The sequence below is a fragment of the Misgurnus anguillicaudatus genome, chromosome 24 (genome assembly GCF_027580225.2).
Source record: "Misgurnus anguillicaudatus chromosome 24, ASM2758022v2, whole genome shotgun sequence".
NCBI classification, from domain to species: Eukaryota; Metazoa; Chordata; class Actinopteri; order Cypriniformes; family Cobitidae; genus Misgurnus; species Misgurnus anguillicaudatus.
Genome location: NC_073360.2, coordinates 16,135,501 through 16,152,351, shown reverse-complemented (window position 1 = coordinate 16,152,351; position 16,851 = coordinate 16,135,501). Strand labels below are relative to the sequence as shown.

General features: G+C 36.7%; 1 protein-coding gene across 2 annotated transcripts in view; it reads left to right on the top strand.

Annotated features, from left to right (window-relative positions):
* Positions 1 to 15: 15 nt before the first annotated feature.
* tyw1 (tRNA-yW synthesizing protein 1 homolog (S. cerevisiae)) overlaps positions 16 to 16,851 on the top strand; it is an 89,653-nt gene continuing 72,817 nt past the window's right edge. The window contains exons 1-7 of one of the 2 annotated variants that reach the window (XM_073863049.1): positions 16 to 234; positions 821 to 948; positions 1,055 to 1,186; positions 1,308 to 1,409; positions 4,113 to 4,307; positions 4,385 to 4,663; positions 7,998 to 8,117. In XM_073863049.1, coding sequence (XP_073719150.1) covers positions 150 to 234; positions 821 to 948; positions 1,055 to 1,186; positions 1,308 to 1,409; positions 4,113 to 4,307; positions 4,385 to 4,663; positions 7,998 to 8,117 — 1,041 coding nt within the window. In that variant the 5' untranslated portion in view covers positions 16 to 149. Of the gene's footprint in view, positions 235 to 820; positions 949 to 1,051; positions 1,187 to 1,307; positions 1,410 to 4,112; positions 4,308 to 4,384; positions 4,664 to 7,997; positions 8,118 to 16,851 lie in introns of both variants that reach the window. The other variant, XM_073863048.1, reaches the window with a different exon arrangement.

Below are 16,851 nucleotides of genomic sequence, written 5' to 3'. Positions count from 1 at the left end.
ACCTGAAGTGACCTCATTTTCCCAGCATTCCTACCATAACAACATGGCGGCGTCCATCGAGATGCACCCGTAAAGTTAGCTTGTTGTATAGTTCGCATTAGATCTATAACTTTCTTTTGTTGTAACTTAGATTTATAAAAAGTGCTGTCATGTTTGATAAACTACAGAAGATGTTGTTTTTAGCGACGTTGTCGAGTTTGATGTATTGTGCAGTCGGTTGTGAGGTCTCAGATGAGTTTATTTCTACACGCGTGACTGAGCACTAGCAGATACCATAGCGAAGATACAAAATTATTTATTTATAATAAAATGATAAACGATGGTCTATATTCACATTCACACATATTTGCACAACAACCGCGTCACACGAAACAGGCAATAAGGCTGCGTCTCGAAACCTAGTGAGCGTCCCATCTAGGCAGCTTTTTGGGGCATGAAAAGCGCGCCTCGTGTTTTATAGTTTAACGATATTTGAAGTAAAATGTACGTTACAGCTACGATCGCTGATTGTTTAATATAACGCACATTTCCCAGCTGATAAAAACAACAATGCAAACTATTGTTTACCTATATTATTGTTTAGCTGTTCACCATTAGGACAAATACAAAATTCTCTAGTTGTGTGTTTATACCAGAAGGATTTTTAAAGGTGTTGAATTGGTTCCAATCTGATGACATCTCAAAAATATAACTTATATTACCAGCAGACCCCATAATAGTTCCCATTAAATCAATACAGTTCTCGTTATATTTTTGTTTTGTTTCTAATGTTGTTTTCATGTTTAGTTTGGGTTAACTGTATTATTTGCTTTCACAGATGCTTTAAGTGACATTTGGGGCTACACTGAGCCTTACCTGCTGGCTGTGTGGCAAAACAGGTTATATTTGTATACTGCTGCTGCTGTTCTCATAGGAGTCTGGTTTACTGTGAATGTAGCCTTCAAAAAGGTAGCGTGTCTGTTTAGTCTCTATGTTGTTCACTACATTTTAGCTTACATCTTTGCTGCTGTGTCCAATGTCCATTATGAAATAATAAATTGTTGTTTTATAGAAGAAACCTATCCAGCCTGTAAATCCACTGCCTCAAAGATCTGAGAGAAAGAAGGAACTGTCATCTGAAACAGAGAAAGTTATTCATGTTGCTGGGGTCAGAATATTTTATGGATCCCAGACTGCGACAGCAAAGGTTGGATATTAAAATGTTACATTGTCACATGTGCCAAAAGCTTAAAAACTCTTTTGACACCTTTAATAAAATCATATGCAAATATCTGATGTGGTTGTGTTACATTTCTATCCCTGTGCAGGGGTTTGCCAGAGAGCTTGCTGAAGATGTCACGGGTCAAGGGTTTGAGTGTGAGATCACGGATATGAAAGATTATGATCCAGATGACCGTCTAGCAGAAGAGGTGAGCACAACATGTTTTAAAGAGAATCAGTTTTAGCATTACAATGTCAAGCAGTATGATAATGTGTCTCATTTTGGTATGTAAAATGGTGTGGCACATATTAAAAAAATGGTTGGCCAAAGCCGAACAAAATGAAACACGCAGCCGAAGACGGGCTCCGACATGTGGTACTTTCGCACTTTCGGTGACCCTGGCTTGATTCCCGGCTCGTGGTCATTTGCCGATCCCATACCCCTCTCTCCTCCTTGTACTTTCCTGTCCTCTCCTTAATCACTGTCAAATTAAGGCAAAAATGCCCCCCCAAAAATATTTTAAATTTTCCATTTTTTGCCAATTTTCTCACTATTGCACAAGTTACATTTTCAGAATGTCCATTTTACTATATTTATTTTCTCATTATATAACAATGAACATTTTCCCAGCAGTCATTATAGAGCCTTTTTATATCTGGTCACTTCTCTGATCAGATATTTGACCACATACATGAGACTTGGCTAAACGGATATTAATCCGATCTTCTATTTCCGCACAAAATGCAAATAACCTATTTATTATTCTGCCTTAAAAAACTTACAACAATGCTTATGCAGCACTGTACTCAGGGCTCCAGACTAACTTTTTTCACTAGGAGGATAGTGGCTCCCAACTGAAAATTTTAGGGGCGCAACCAGAAAATTTAGGGGCACGCACTGTAAATCAACATGCTATCCAAATATTCACATTTCTACTAATTTTCACTGTATTACTTATAAATTCTTTCATGATAGATGCAGAAAGTTAAATGTGCTGTTTTTAAATCCAGTGTCACATCATAAAAAAAAGGTCAAATTTACTGGTTACACTCTCAAATTTTGGTGGCAAAATGCTCCCATTTGGTGGCAGTCTGGAGCCCTGGTACTGTATGTTGAGCAAAGGGAGAGATGGCGGCAAGTTTGACAGGAGAATGACAGAGGAAAAAGCTCTTAACAAAGTGGTCTACCAAAAAGCTTTAATAAACAGTTTATTTCTTATTTAATATAAGCCTGTTTGTTATTGTAGGACTTTACTGGTTCTAGGAAGTTTTTCTTACATACTGCTGATGCAGTTTGTCGTACTATGACATGAGATGAAGAGCTAAAGTCTCTCGTTCTCTGTGCTTGTGCATTCAGCAGACAAATACCCAGAATCGCCGCCCTGTCTTTCTCATATGCTGCGTGGTGTTCGGGGATTTCTTGATTTTAAATGATAAATGAAACTTGTTGTCATGTATGTTTTCGTGTCTTTGTTGGACACTTTAAAATGCTTTTCCAACATGTTTACTGTATTTGCGCACCTCTCACTCTCAGCTGGTTGCTATTTCATCGCGTAATCAAAGACCTCATTGTGCTGTAAAATTTATGGTCTTTTCACTTGTGTCCTGAATGTAGAAAATGTTGAAATGAATATATAAACTGCTAGATTTGTTATCATTTTGTGATGGGAAATATCACTGAGAAATTACTGGGAGCATTGTAGGTTTTGGTTTTAAAATTTGCTATCAATGGTATTAGTCTTTTTAATATTGGTCTTTTTGTGGATAATAACTTTCCTCTTTCATCCACACTTTAGCTCATTAGACCAAAAGAACCAGGTTATTTTGAACAAATAAAAAGAAATGAACACAAAATAAACAAAATAAAAACAAACAAATATGCAGAAAATTAAATTAATGAATAAATGCAACAAATAAACAATCATTGTTATAATAAATGTAATATATACTGATTTCAAGTAAATAAAAATGTCTTTTTTAAAAATATTATTTGGCTTTTTTTCTCTAAATATAACAAAACACAGTGAACAAGAGACACCCAAAGCAAAAGAAACAACAAACACAACATAAGACAAGAAGCAAACAAACAAAAAAGTATAAATAAAAATAAACTAATACATAACAATAATTATAATAAATTAAATTTATACTAATTTTAAGTAGATGAAAACTTTTCTGTTTGGACAATATTATTTTTATTACTGTATTATAGATTTTATTTTTCTTTGCAGTACAGTAATGAGAATTTGGAGGCAAGAAGGGCTTAACTTCTATTAAAATAACATCACATTGCAAAAAATGATAAATGTCCTTAAAATAGTCTGTATTAAAATAAAAAGCATTAAAAAGCAACTTTGGTCCGATTCATTTGGTGTGTAAGTGTGTATTAGTACATGTTAACGATGTTCCTGGGATTGGTGATGTAGACAATACCGACATTATCATAATTCCTCCCACTTTGGACCCACAGCCTGTAAATTAATTCCTGTTAGCATTGCATTGTGCGCGAATCTTTCAAACATGGTAAGGAGCGTCACATTTCCGGCTGACGTCAGAGGTATTCAGACCAATCACAACGAACAGGTTGACTGGCCAATCAGGGATACAGCGCTGTTCCGATCGATGTGTTTGGTAAAAATCGGAGCGTTTGACGAAGAGAGGAATATCTGGAGCTACAAAAATGTACAGTATGTGAAAAATAATGTGTTTTTAACCATAAACCATATGACACACATTGTATTATACCAAATAAACAAAATTAAGTTACTTTTAGCAATGAAATAGGTGCCCTTTAAAAAAATATTTCCTCATTAGATTCAGACATTTATTGCCTAGCATTAGAAATCACACTCTTCGATCTGTTATAAAGAAGCCGTTTCCATAAGTAACCTATTTAACATTTTTTACTTTAGTGTTCAAGCAAGATGATCTGTGTGTTCCTGGTGGCCACGTATACTGATGGACAGCCCACAGAGAGCGCTGAATGGTTTTGTAAATGGCTTGAGGAAGCGTCCACTGACTTTCGCTATGGAAAAACCTACCTGAAGGGAATGAGATATGCCGTCTTCGGCCTAGGCAACTCTGTTTACGTCGGCCATTATAACACGGTTAGACAGTTATTCTTTTATTAATTTCGCTCAGCTTCAGTCGCATTAGCCTTACTCTTACTTTTTTATGTATTCAGGTGAGTAAGAACATTGATAAGTGGTTATGGATGCTGAGCGCCGCCCGGATCATGACCAGAGGTGAAGGCGATTGCAACGTGGTGAAGAGTCGAAACGGCAGCATCCAGGCGGATTTCCAAGCCTGGAAAACGAAGTTCCTGAGCCGTCTGCTGGCCCTGGCTAAAGGTGAAAAGAAAGTTTGCTCGGGGAAGTGCAAGAAGGAAAAATGCAAAAATAAGAAGAAACATAAGGAGGAGGCAGAGGACGATCACTCGCTCGCCCAGAAGAACAGCTCAGAGGTTAGTCGGCTTCCTCTCTCTGATGTCTTTGAACACAGGTAGTCATGGTAACCATTCTTAATGCACTAGCGGTGAGCAGATTGTTCTGCTACAGAGTGTGGTTCACTCATGTAAATGGGATCTGAACAGCAGGGGTGACATTATAGGCCCGAGAAGAAAATTTGTTCTTGTAGATGTGCTCTTGCAGGAAACATTTTTATGAGATTAAAATTAGCCATTTACTTTAACAAACGCATAGATTATTAAGCATAAGTCATCAGTGCACAGTGTTTTATTCAATATTTTTATAAATCAAATCGAAATGCATTTATATTAGCCTGGTTTCCATTAAACATTTGCGTAAAATTAAGCGTTATTTTCTAAATGTCGATTAAAAACTATTGCGGAATGACAGCGTTTCCTTTAACCAATGTTATCTGACTAAAACTTAATTTTGTTCTTTCGCAAAAAGTAATTTCAAAAACCATGGTGACAGGTATGTTCAATATCATTCTGCGCCGCAAAGAACAACATCCAGATTACATAAAAATACCGCAAGAGCGATTTGAAATCATACTGAGCAGGATTTTTGTTATGTTCTTGTCGGATGTTATGCACTGTCCTCCAAAAAAACATACTGCGCCATATTTAAAGAGTAACTAAACCCCTGGTCAGAGCCTGACTCCACCCACTGGCAATATTTAAAAAATGCAAGAAAAGTGGGCAGATCCCTAATGGAGATAGAGGGGATGTACTGAGCTCGTACCAAGTGTGGGGTTAAGATCGTAACAACGGCGTGGTGAGCTTGAACCTGCTTACGTAGGGTTGTAGCGAGGAAAATTCAACTGCAGTAGCCACTGTTCAACCTGAAGAGGGCAGCACTATTGTAGCATTTAAATACTTTGTCAAAAAAGTTACTCAAGTCAATGAACAGCACTAATAAAGCCCCATTCTTACAGATCTTTACCGTATTTTCCGGACTATAAGTCACACTTTTTTTCATAGTTTGGTTGGTCCTGCGACTTATAGTCAGGTGCAACTTATATGTCAAAATAAATTGATACTGACTAAAGTGAACCAAAGAAAAACATTACTGTCTATAGCCACGAGAGGGCGCTATATGTTGCTCCTGTAGCCTACCCTTGAAAAAACTGTTAACTGAAACATTAACTTAAAGACAACGGAGAAAGACTTCACAAACAAAATGCCTCCCAAAAGAATAATAATGTTCTAAATAAATGCGACTTTTATGTGTTTTTTTCCTCTTCATGATGCATTTTTTGACTGATGCGACTGATGCCACTTATACTCCCGGAGCGACTTAAAGTCTGAAAAATACGGTACTAAAAAAAATTGGTTTAGGGTTTAGTTACTTTTTAAAGAGTGATCATGTGACTTTCATGCACATCAGGTGACCTGTAAATACAAAAATAAAAAACATTTTTCATTGCAGTTTTGCGATATTCATTTTTCGAATCGCATGAAAGACCACCTCATCCGAGCGTCAAAACGTTTTTGCGGTATGCAGTTTTTTGCGTTTCCATTGGCTGCTTTTTTATTTGCTCTTCAATTGAAGGGTCATGGAAAAGTGTCTTTATTTACCTATCTATGCTTTTATTCAGAGCGACTTACAAACTGAGAGAGCATTTATAACTTTTCTCTGCCTGTAAAACACATTTTCTTATCTTCTGTTGTTATTAACTTTTTTCCCGCCATTGACGAGTTATTTTGTCAATTAAGAGAAAACATTTTCCTGCCAATGACGCTTTCTTGACGAGTTTTTACCGTAATGTGTATATTTGCTATTATCCACTAGATACCCAATTTATAAAAAAAAGAACTGAAGCAAAAACTAATTTTTCAACATTTAAATCTCCCATTTTGTTTGTTTGAGGGTCTGTTCTTCCATTTGATATATTTGTATGTTTATATATTTATAGAAGAAAATGTTTTCCTTGAAAGCCATTTTGTGAAACTTTTGTGAAAATCACAAAAAATGCTGGCGGGCAATTTTGTTTTTAAAAAGGCTGTCAGGAAATGAGTTAAGAATGCACAGATGATGGATAATACTTAGTTATATATAATAATTGGTAAATGTAAGCTGTTATTGAGCAACATGTCCTTGTCAGACATTGTCTTAAAGGAATAGTCTACTCATTTTCAATATTAAAATATGGTATTACCTTAACTAAGAATTGTTGATACATCCCTCTATCATCTGTGTGCGTGCACGTAAGCGCTGGAGCGCGCTGCGACACTTCGATAGCATTTAGCTTAGCCCCATTCATTCAATGGTACCATTTAGAGATAAAGTTAGAAGTGACCAAACACATCAACGTTTTTCCTATTTAAGACGAGTAGTTATACGAGCAAGTTTGGTGGTACAAAATAAAACGTATCGCTTTTCTAAGCGGATTTAAAAGAGGAACTATATTTTATGGCGTAATAGCACTTTTGGGAGTGCTTCGACTCGGCGCAGTAACACCCTCCCTCTCCCATTATGAGAGTGAGAAGGGGAGCGGACTTTTCAGGCGAGTCGGAGTGCTCCCAAAAGTGCTATTACGCCATAAAATATAGTTCCTCTTTTAAATCCAGTTAGAAAAGCGCTACGTTTTATTTTGTACCACCAAGCTTGCTCGTGTGGCTGCTCGTCTTGAATGGGGGGGACGTTGGTGTGTTTGGTCACTTCTAGCTTTGTCTCTAGATGGCGGCATTGAATGAATGGGGCTAAAAGCCAATTTATACTTTTGCGTTAGGTGCGCGTTATATGTACGCCGTAATATACGCATAGACGCGAACCCTGTCGCCGTAGCCTTCGCAGTACCTGACGTGCACCTCCTCAAAAATGTAACTACACGTCGAAACGACGCGGACCGCAAGATCTGTGATTGGTCGGCGTGAATGCATTGTGTTTCCTCCTACGCATTTCGGCGGTTAACTGCAGAGCAACACAAACGCAGAAGTATAAATGCTCATGACGGCGTTGCCTACGTGCGTAGCGTCTGGCGTACCCTACGGCGTAACCCCGACGCAAAAGTATAAATTGGCTTTAAGCTAAATGCTATCGAAGCGTCGCAGCGCGCTCCAGCGCTTGCGTGCACGCACACAGATGATAGAGGGATGTATCAACAATTCTTAGTTAAGGTATTAACATATTTTAATATTAAAATTGAGTAGGCTATAACTTTAAACACCACAAACACAGGCAAATCGTGATACAGAGATTGTAGACATGTTTCTGATCAAATTACAAGAACGTTATGAGACTTTATGTTTGATAATCTTCTCTAGGCCTTTCTTAGGTGAGATATACAAGATGTTTTTTGCAAACCCTAAAGCTTTGTCTACTTCTCAGGAGGAGCTGATGGAGTCCAGCAGTGATTCTGAATCCTCAGGTGAAGAAGACCATTCTCACGGCTCGGTCATTGACATGGAGGACCTTGGGAATGTGATGAACAGCATGAAGAAAGCCAAGGTAAAACTAGTAACAGCACATTCTGTGGTGGTTAAAAGTAGAAATCAACTGTGTGTGCTTTTCTTTCAAAATATCTTCTTTTGTGTTTAACAGAATAAAAAAACTAAAGGTTTAGAACAAGATAAATATCAGGGAACATAAAAATGTTGAATGCAATGTAAGCTGCTTTGCATAAAAGTGTCTGCCGAATGCATAAAAATACAAATGCTGGAAACTTGGAATATATTTGGAAGCTTTTGTTCCTTTTGCATTAATACAGGCATTTTCACAATCGACCATCTAAAAGTTTACAAAAATAAAAAACGGCATATTGGTTTGTAAGGACACAAGGTCAGGGTTAGAGCAGTGTTAAGGAGTTGTGTTGCAATACTGTGAATCGCTCCAATATATTCGGATATTTTAGGAATGTAATAGGGTATCATTTTAGGAAAGTTGTCATTGAGATCACACCACCATATGCATACAATGCTATTACTTCTTGGTACTGTTTAAGTTCACACATAAGAAGAATGCTAACTAGTGGTCGTAAACTCCAAACGAAACAACTGCCATGAATCTTTCATTTATTTTTTATAAAAAAAAAGATATTGTATTTTTTTTTTGCAAATCGGTACAGTATTGCCAAATGAAATATTACGATGCTCAATATTTTTTTTTACATCCCTAGTCATGATGATGAGTGAATTTTCTTTTTTGTGTGAACTGTTCCTTTAAGAGGGCAGAGTTTTGTATAGACAGAAGTATTGTGTCCATTGAAAGAGACTGAGTGGCAGATGGTTTACTGCAGCAGGCACTGCGAAGACTTGCGTAACCGTGAACTGTGATCACTGACGCCCACTCTACAGGCCTGTGCGCAGGAGTGATTCATGAGACAAATCTCTCCATACACACTTGTACCCGCTATATCGCATCCTCATCTGAACAGTGAAGGCTGTGAGTGACAACCCATTTTAATCCAGTAAGAGCCCTTTATAAACAATTTCAGGATCAGATGCTCGTTTAACTGGTTTTAAAAGATGGATTTGGAGCTCAAACGATCAGCCAATTGCATCGTTTCAAATATGCAGATCAAGACAGATACATTTTGTGTAAACCATCTGTTGAGGGCTCATTACAGTGGTCCTGCCCAGTAGCAATAGCCAACAATACATTGTATGGGTCAAAATTATCTATTTTCTTTAATGCCAAAAATTGCTAGGATATTAAGTAAAGATCAGATGTTCCACGAAGATGTATATTTTTAATTTCTTAGCGTAAATATATCAACACTTTATTTTTGTGAATGGATGCAATTGCTAAGGACACAATATTTTAATTTTTTTTTTGCACCCTCAGATTCCAGATTTTTAAAAAGTTGTGTCTAGGCCAAATATTTTCCTATCCTAACAAACCATACATAAATGCAAAACTTATCCAACTTTTAGATGATGATGATTTTAGTAGCAGGGTTGCAAAAATTACATTACAGAGGAGTATTTTGCATTCTCCTCCTGCCATTGGTCAAAAGACCAGATCACCCCACCCTAAATATTCTCATGTTGGGCTGTTCAGGAAACAAAGTGTTTTAATAGCGCAAGTGTTTATACTTTTAATTTATGACTAACTTGTCTGAAAGTCACCATGAAACGGAATTGGTGATTGCCTTATTTTTCCCGTGTTGACGTATATCCGAGTGAAACAGCTTCTGAAATGAAATAAGGCAGGGATGTATTTGAATTTGTCCATCGATATCTGATTGAATCGTTTGAAGTTGGGTTGTGTTGCTAATTGCTAATCGTTGCGATCTTCTCCCAGACCCTGCCCACCTGCCATGCCATATGACCACAAGTAAAGAGAGATCGTTTTAAGGAAGGGATCATTTTAAGGATTTGTGTTTTTGATTAAAGATTTTGAGGGCACATTCATTTTTTTTAAATAATGTCATTTGTAAAAAAAATACCACAATATTCCAATGAAATTACAGTTTTTTTCAATTCAATTTATTTTTTCAATTAAATGTTATTTATATAGTGCTTTTCACAATTGTTTCATGGTTTCAAAGCAGCTTTACATTAATAGATGCAGGAGAAAACACAGAAAAATCGATGGACTACATAAACAGCAGAATACAGCGGCTAAGATTAAACTGTACTAGTGAGTGTAGTAATAATGCCACACATAGGAGAGGGTGCTAAGTTAAGCCAATGTCAGCTGACTCCCTAGGTCATTTTATTTTCATGGCGACTTTAAGCCGCCTTTCCACATTCTCGGATCCGCTTTGGCAGTTGGATCCGTTAAAAAGTTAACTTTTGCGACTTCACCGCATGCGATGCGCTGACCGGAAGTAATCTATTTCAGTGTATTATCAAAACGCTGTGCAAGATGAAAATTATTTAATCCTTCACTGTAAAAAATACTTTGCTGCCTCAAAACTTTCCGCCAAATCAACTCAGACCTACAAGTCATGTGAACAGAGATGAGTTGTCACAACGTATAAAATATAGTTAAGAAAAGTAGTTATAACAACTCCTCTCTAGTTAAGATAAATAATAGTAAGTTGAAATGATTTGTAAATTCGAGTTGATTCAACAAAAAATTTCAAGGCAGCAAAGCACTTCCTTTACAGTGTTTTTGATTAACTTTATCTGTAACTCTTGAGTCCTTTAAAAAACTATTCATTACTGATACAAGTAATACATTATTAATTTAATATGTATACATTAATATTTTAATCTTGTCTCCATATGTTCTCTCCAAAATATTTTGGCAGTCTTTGTCATATAGCTGTAATTGTTTCATTCATTTGCATTCATTTATTTATTCCACCATGTTAAATATTAGAATAAAACCTTTTGTGCTGGAATGAGCTTATCTCCCATGTACGATTAAACTGAAACTTGATTACGACTGCCGCTAGGGGGCGAACTCCGACAAGCGTTTCCGAATGTCGTGTGCAGTGGAAAGGCGGTTTCTGTACATTATGTTGGGATGTTAAACCCTTCACCTTTAATTTGCTGACTAAAGAGTATCGTACCTCAGCTGTTTGTGCTGTTTTGATTAATGATGTGCTAAAATGCCAAACATCTAACAACCTCTTAGGACGGCAAATTCTCTGTTGTTGGCCGGTAAGCAGTAAATTATTTTCGAATAGCTCTCAATGTGCTTTTTTCTATCAATTTAAATTGAGTATTTTGAGTCTCAATCTGTGAGAAACCCAGCTAAAATAATTGTATGTGATTTACTGTTTTCTACTTAAAATCATCCTACGTTATGTAAAAAACATTCTCTGAAAATATAACATTTATATCTTTAATTAATATTTAGTAAGCTCATGACAAAGATTGAAATCAATGTGAAATCAATGTTTAAAATCAAACTTTGATGTTCCTAATTTTATAATTATGAAACTTTTGCCTGGATTTCACAGACAGGGTCACATTTTATAACTTGGCTGTTTAAATAATATGCAAGGCCGCAATAGATGCATGCATAATTCATTTTTTATTCCTAGTGCAATATGAATAAATTATGAAACCAGTTAAATTGAAGACTTGAATAATGAAAACGTCTAAAATTCAAATTTAGTTTGAGCAGACCTGGTTTTATCTTTTTTAATTTGTGTAGAATTACTCCGCTTTGGCTCCAGGTGGCATCAGAGATATACTTAATATTGGGTTTGCTTGTACAGAAACCTGACCCTGTATCACTGCAGTATCTGCAATGCATAACATTCACTTTATTGTTGTTAAACACATGTGCACCTCTGATAAACTCAATTAAGAATCAGTTCTGTATTGCTCTATTTTTTTTATTTATTTCTGCATTGTAAATATACAGCACTGCTTTCTTATATTTACGAACAAGCATATCCCAGCATGCAGAGAAACTGATGCTCTTGGAAGTGCTGAATATACACCACACCTTTAAAAGATTATTTTGTGTTGTTTTTTTAAGTTCTTTTAGTTCCTAGAAATTTGATGAGCTTTATTATTGCTTTGTGTTTAGGCTTGTTTTAAAGATATATAAATATCTTTACATTTATATAAAAATATATCAAAATGTGTATATATATATATATAATTTTTAAATTAATTTTCTTTAATGCATGCATTTGTGTGTATTTATATATACAAAATAATTACACAGTGCACACATATGGTATTCAAAAACAAACTTTTGTTTTGTATGCGATTTAATAACGATTAATCTTTTGACAGCCCTAAAAATAAAACAAAAACAACATACAAATTTATCGCTAGAAATGCAAGAAGATAGAAATTTATACAGAAACTCTTACAACATTTTCTCTAGGGCTGGGTATCGGTTCAGATGCCCCATATCGATTCGATTTCAATTCACAAGCTATCTTTAGATTCTCGATTCGAACGATTTTTATACTCGATTCTCGTTTCAACTCAATGAACCTAGATTTAATACAAATACTATATTTATAAAAAAGAACAGTGAACAGAAGTTTACAAGTAATTAATAAAAAGAAATTAAAAGCCACAACACTATCGTCGTCGTCTGGCTTGCGAAATCTAAAATGCTTCCAAACCTCTGACCTTTTATGTGAAGGTGGCATCAATGTCGACGAAGCACCTGAAACCGCCATTTTAAGCACTGAATGATCGCCTTTCATTCCTTGGTAACATTGCGCAAGGCAAAAAAGAGGGTGACATCTAGTGGAGAAGACTATTAATTAGATTAACGTTAATCTTGCGTTCAGTGTTTGCGGAAATAAATATGGAAAAAAAAATTGTGGGCTTTAAGGAACGATTTTGAATCGACCAAATAAAAAAAGATTAATCGAAAAGTTGTTTTGTTTTGCCCAGCCTAGGGTTGTGACGATAGACGATAGTATCGTGTGTCGATGATCGTCAAACATATCGCTAAAAGCGGTCTTTCATGCCGATAGTTATTGTTATTAGCATCATAGTTTCACATTAACATACGCATTGCATGCTTTTCCTGGCATGAGAGGGGTTGTAGGCTTTACTTTGCGCGAGAGAGTTTGAAATGCGCACGTATTTCTTCTCACATGCACGTGGACGCAACGCGCGTCTTGGACTCTTGTTCGGACCTGAATGCGTGTTGCATGGACTCATTCTAGCACATGAACTTGTAATATGCTCAGCTCTGACATTTCCTTGCACTAGAGAGGTTGTTAGGAGCGCAGAGGGTTAAAACCAACAAGTTTGTTGTTCCCACTCCCTGGCACGTAGGAAATTTTAGACTTAATGATGCAGATGGATTAATGGCAACAGTTTTAAGAAGGTTGCGGTCATGACGGTGTTGCCCTTGCTTCTTTTTTGTCCACCAATCAAGGGACTTGTCATAAGGAAAGTAGTGGGGCAGTAGTTTAATAAATGAGTAAACGACTATATAGGATGATCTCAAAATGGGGCATTTCACTCAACACTAGCCCAGCCCTAATTTCTCTAAAACCCTTGTCAATATTTTGAGATCGCCCTGCTCAACCAATCACCTTCGGATGCACACAGGACTGTTGGATATCAGAGGTAGTAAAGGTTAAATCCATGCTGCCTTCAAAAATCAATCAGATGAAGTATCTCAGTAGACAAGAACTGATGCAAACATTGGATTTGGACATGCCTTGATGCCTTCTTACCTTAGAATGGATTTTCCAAAGGCAGCATATTTCAGCTTTTGTATGCACTCAGTATATCTTTTGCACACCCTAGTCATGTATAGATTTACGGCATGTGTGTATTGAGGCTGAGTTGTCAGCATATGGTATTAGTAAGGTGGAATTTGAGATTACAGCATTAACCGCAGCCGCACCATCGAACATGGGACGGGCGGCAGCCGGAGGGACTCGTCGTCACTTTGGCTGTTTGTCATTCTGAATTTGTCAGCTGCTCAGCATGAACTCTTCAGGACCACCGCCTGCATCAACACTGTCACTTGAATGGGTGGATTGTGGGAAATGGAGCATCTCCAGCTGAAGATATCAGTCTGGAGGGGGGAAGCTTGAAGGACATAAGCATGGAGACAAGAGAGATGAATTCTGGGTGACAGATTGCAGCTATGTCAACTCTACGTTGTGCACAGCAGTTCCTCAACAGATCTCGCTGTGATAGGGCATAGCTCCCGCTTTCTGCTCTAACTTCACCCGATGACTTCCACCCGCACTGTTAGTTTTTGGAATTTGCTCAAGGGACACGGCGTACTCTGAAACAAATGAACAAAGTCAAAACAGTAAAACACACACAAGGAGAAACCAACTGATTTAGTACCTGTCACAACTTCCAAGAAAATGTTCAGATGAATGAGTTGTATTCTTAAACCTGAATCAAAGAATGAATGAATGTTTTCACATGGCCCTTTGAAAAACTATTTCAAACTTAAAATAAATCCATATTATTGTCCTTAACAACTGAAGAGATGTACCAAAAATATCGCATGTATCAAATAAACTTCTTAAGAATATTTACTCTGATATGCTGGTGTGGATTTCTGTCATTCTGACACCCGTGGGTTTGAGATACTGTGCATTGCTTACAAATCCTTTGAATAAGCTGTGACATGCTGTCAGGCTCAGACCATCTAGTGTGACCTATGGAGTCCAGCCACATGTACCCCGAGTCTGTTTATTCACTTCAGCTGGCATACACAGCACTGAACCTTTGACTCATAGTGTCTGAATCTGAAAAGCCAGACTGTCTCTGACCTTTTAGTATGGAAAAAATAGCAAATATGGAATAATAACATTCATTCAGAGAAGTGAAACAGGAACTATCATGTCAGAATTGATTTAGCTTTGATTTCTATATTCAGGTGTCTCACTGCAGGCTGGAATTGCAATAAAATTGAATTCAGACTGTTTAGTATAAGATTAGGTTCACTATAAAGGTCAGTGATGGAAGTCCAAGACCTTCATCAGGTTGGCTCAACAGAAAAGTATGGCCATATTTTAGTTAAATTGTGTTAAAGTGTCAGGTCTTTTTTCACTTGTGGGTGCCATCATTTTCAAAGCAGGGTACAGTGAAATTCTGGGGTCAGCAACCTTTTGTATTAGTATTCTTTCAGCTCAATCTATTTGCTGGCCATATATATATATATATATATTTGGGTATATATATCGTAGAAGGTTTTTATAGTGTCTCTTTGGCCTGCTTTTTTATAGTATTTGGATGTATATGTATTTCAACCCCCCCATTTACACTGTAAAAAAGTTTATAAAACGGGCCGTTCTGGTTCTTCATTTTGATTGTTTAAAACACGTTCTAAGCCGTGATAAAAGACTGCATTACATAAGTATCACTGCGCCACTGTTGTTGCGTACTAATTTATGAAAATAAACGCCACAGTCTTTAATCATATTTTTAAGTTGTCTACAATTGCACAATTAATGGCAATATCCAGATAAATGTCAACAAATATTGTTGAGTCGTCTCGTCAATAAAGGGAAAACGTTCCCTGAGGAGTTTCTACCTCAAATTCATATTTCCGCTATCCACTGGTTGGTGATCTTACCCAACTTAAACACTGACGCATTCACTCACCACTTAAAACACCGTCATGGCTTTGAATCTGATCTCTTACAAAAGTTGTTACAAAAATGGAATTATCTCCGCTTTTAAATTTGAGAGGTGATAAGAGAACATATGAAGGTAGGATGAAAGTTTTTTTTTTTTAAAGCGGAGGGTCTGTTCTTTCATTTGATATTTTTAGGGATGCTCCGTTCTATCGGCCGGTAATGCTTGCTATGCTTCTCAATGAATTACGGCGAAATGCCACTACATCCAAAAGCTATGGTGCGCTGTAGACGAAGAACAATACGCATGCAGCTATGATGACACGCAGCTCCAGGAAAGGGCTTAAGGATATATTTATATTGCTGTTCTTCAAACCTTTTCAGGTATTTTCATGATAACAAAGAAAACGTTTAATAATTATGTTTGATGGGTGTTGCTTTTTCAAATGCATGTTATAAACGACTCAAACTAACAGTGATTTAAGATCGATAAGGATTACTGATTAAAAGCCGTAGTACATGAAATAGCTGTGAATAAGATCGGCTGTTCGATTCAGAATAGTGATCGGCCACGTATTTTTAGTGGAGATCGGCATTGATCGGAGCATCACTAGATATTTTAAAGAAGATAATTTTTCTGTAAAGCATGCTTCCAAGCATATTTAATTATCACTTCAACAGTTATACGATATAAATGTTAATGTATAAATTCGATGAATGTTAATAAAAAAATAAATACCACAGTCTGTAATTATATTTTTATTGTGTCTTTGCTGCGTCTGTGTTGGTTGGGAACTACGCTCTGTCTCATCCACACTTGATTCTGAGGAACTACTTTGTTTGGCGGAAGAGTAATATTTGTACTAATATAATTACAACTTATTTGTGTTTCATTTTATGAAAATCTGCTATGCATATGAAGTAACCGTTTTATAAACACAATGGGCCCCGCAAAGCAGTGGGGTTGCGGTGCATTATATAACAGCCGCTTTGCGTCGTGCCTAACAACGCCCTTTGGCTGTTATAAAATGCACTGGTAACCCACTGCTTCTTGGGGCTTATTGCTTTAATAATTGTTGGACTTAAATCTTTAAGTTTAATCAACTTTAATTTTCAATTAATTAGGGATGTGACGATAAATGCTAATAATAAGTACACTAATAATACCTAACTGATAACTATTCTGAATCGCACAGCCGATATTATTAATAGCTATTTCACATACTACGCCTTTTGATCAGTAAGTCCTTATCG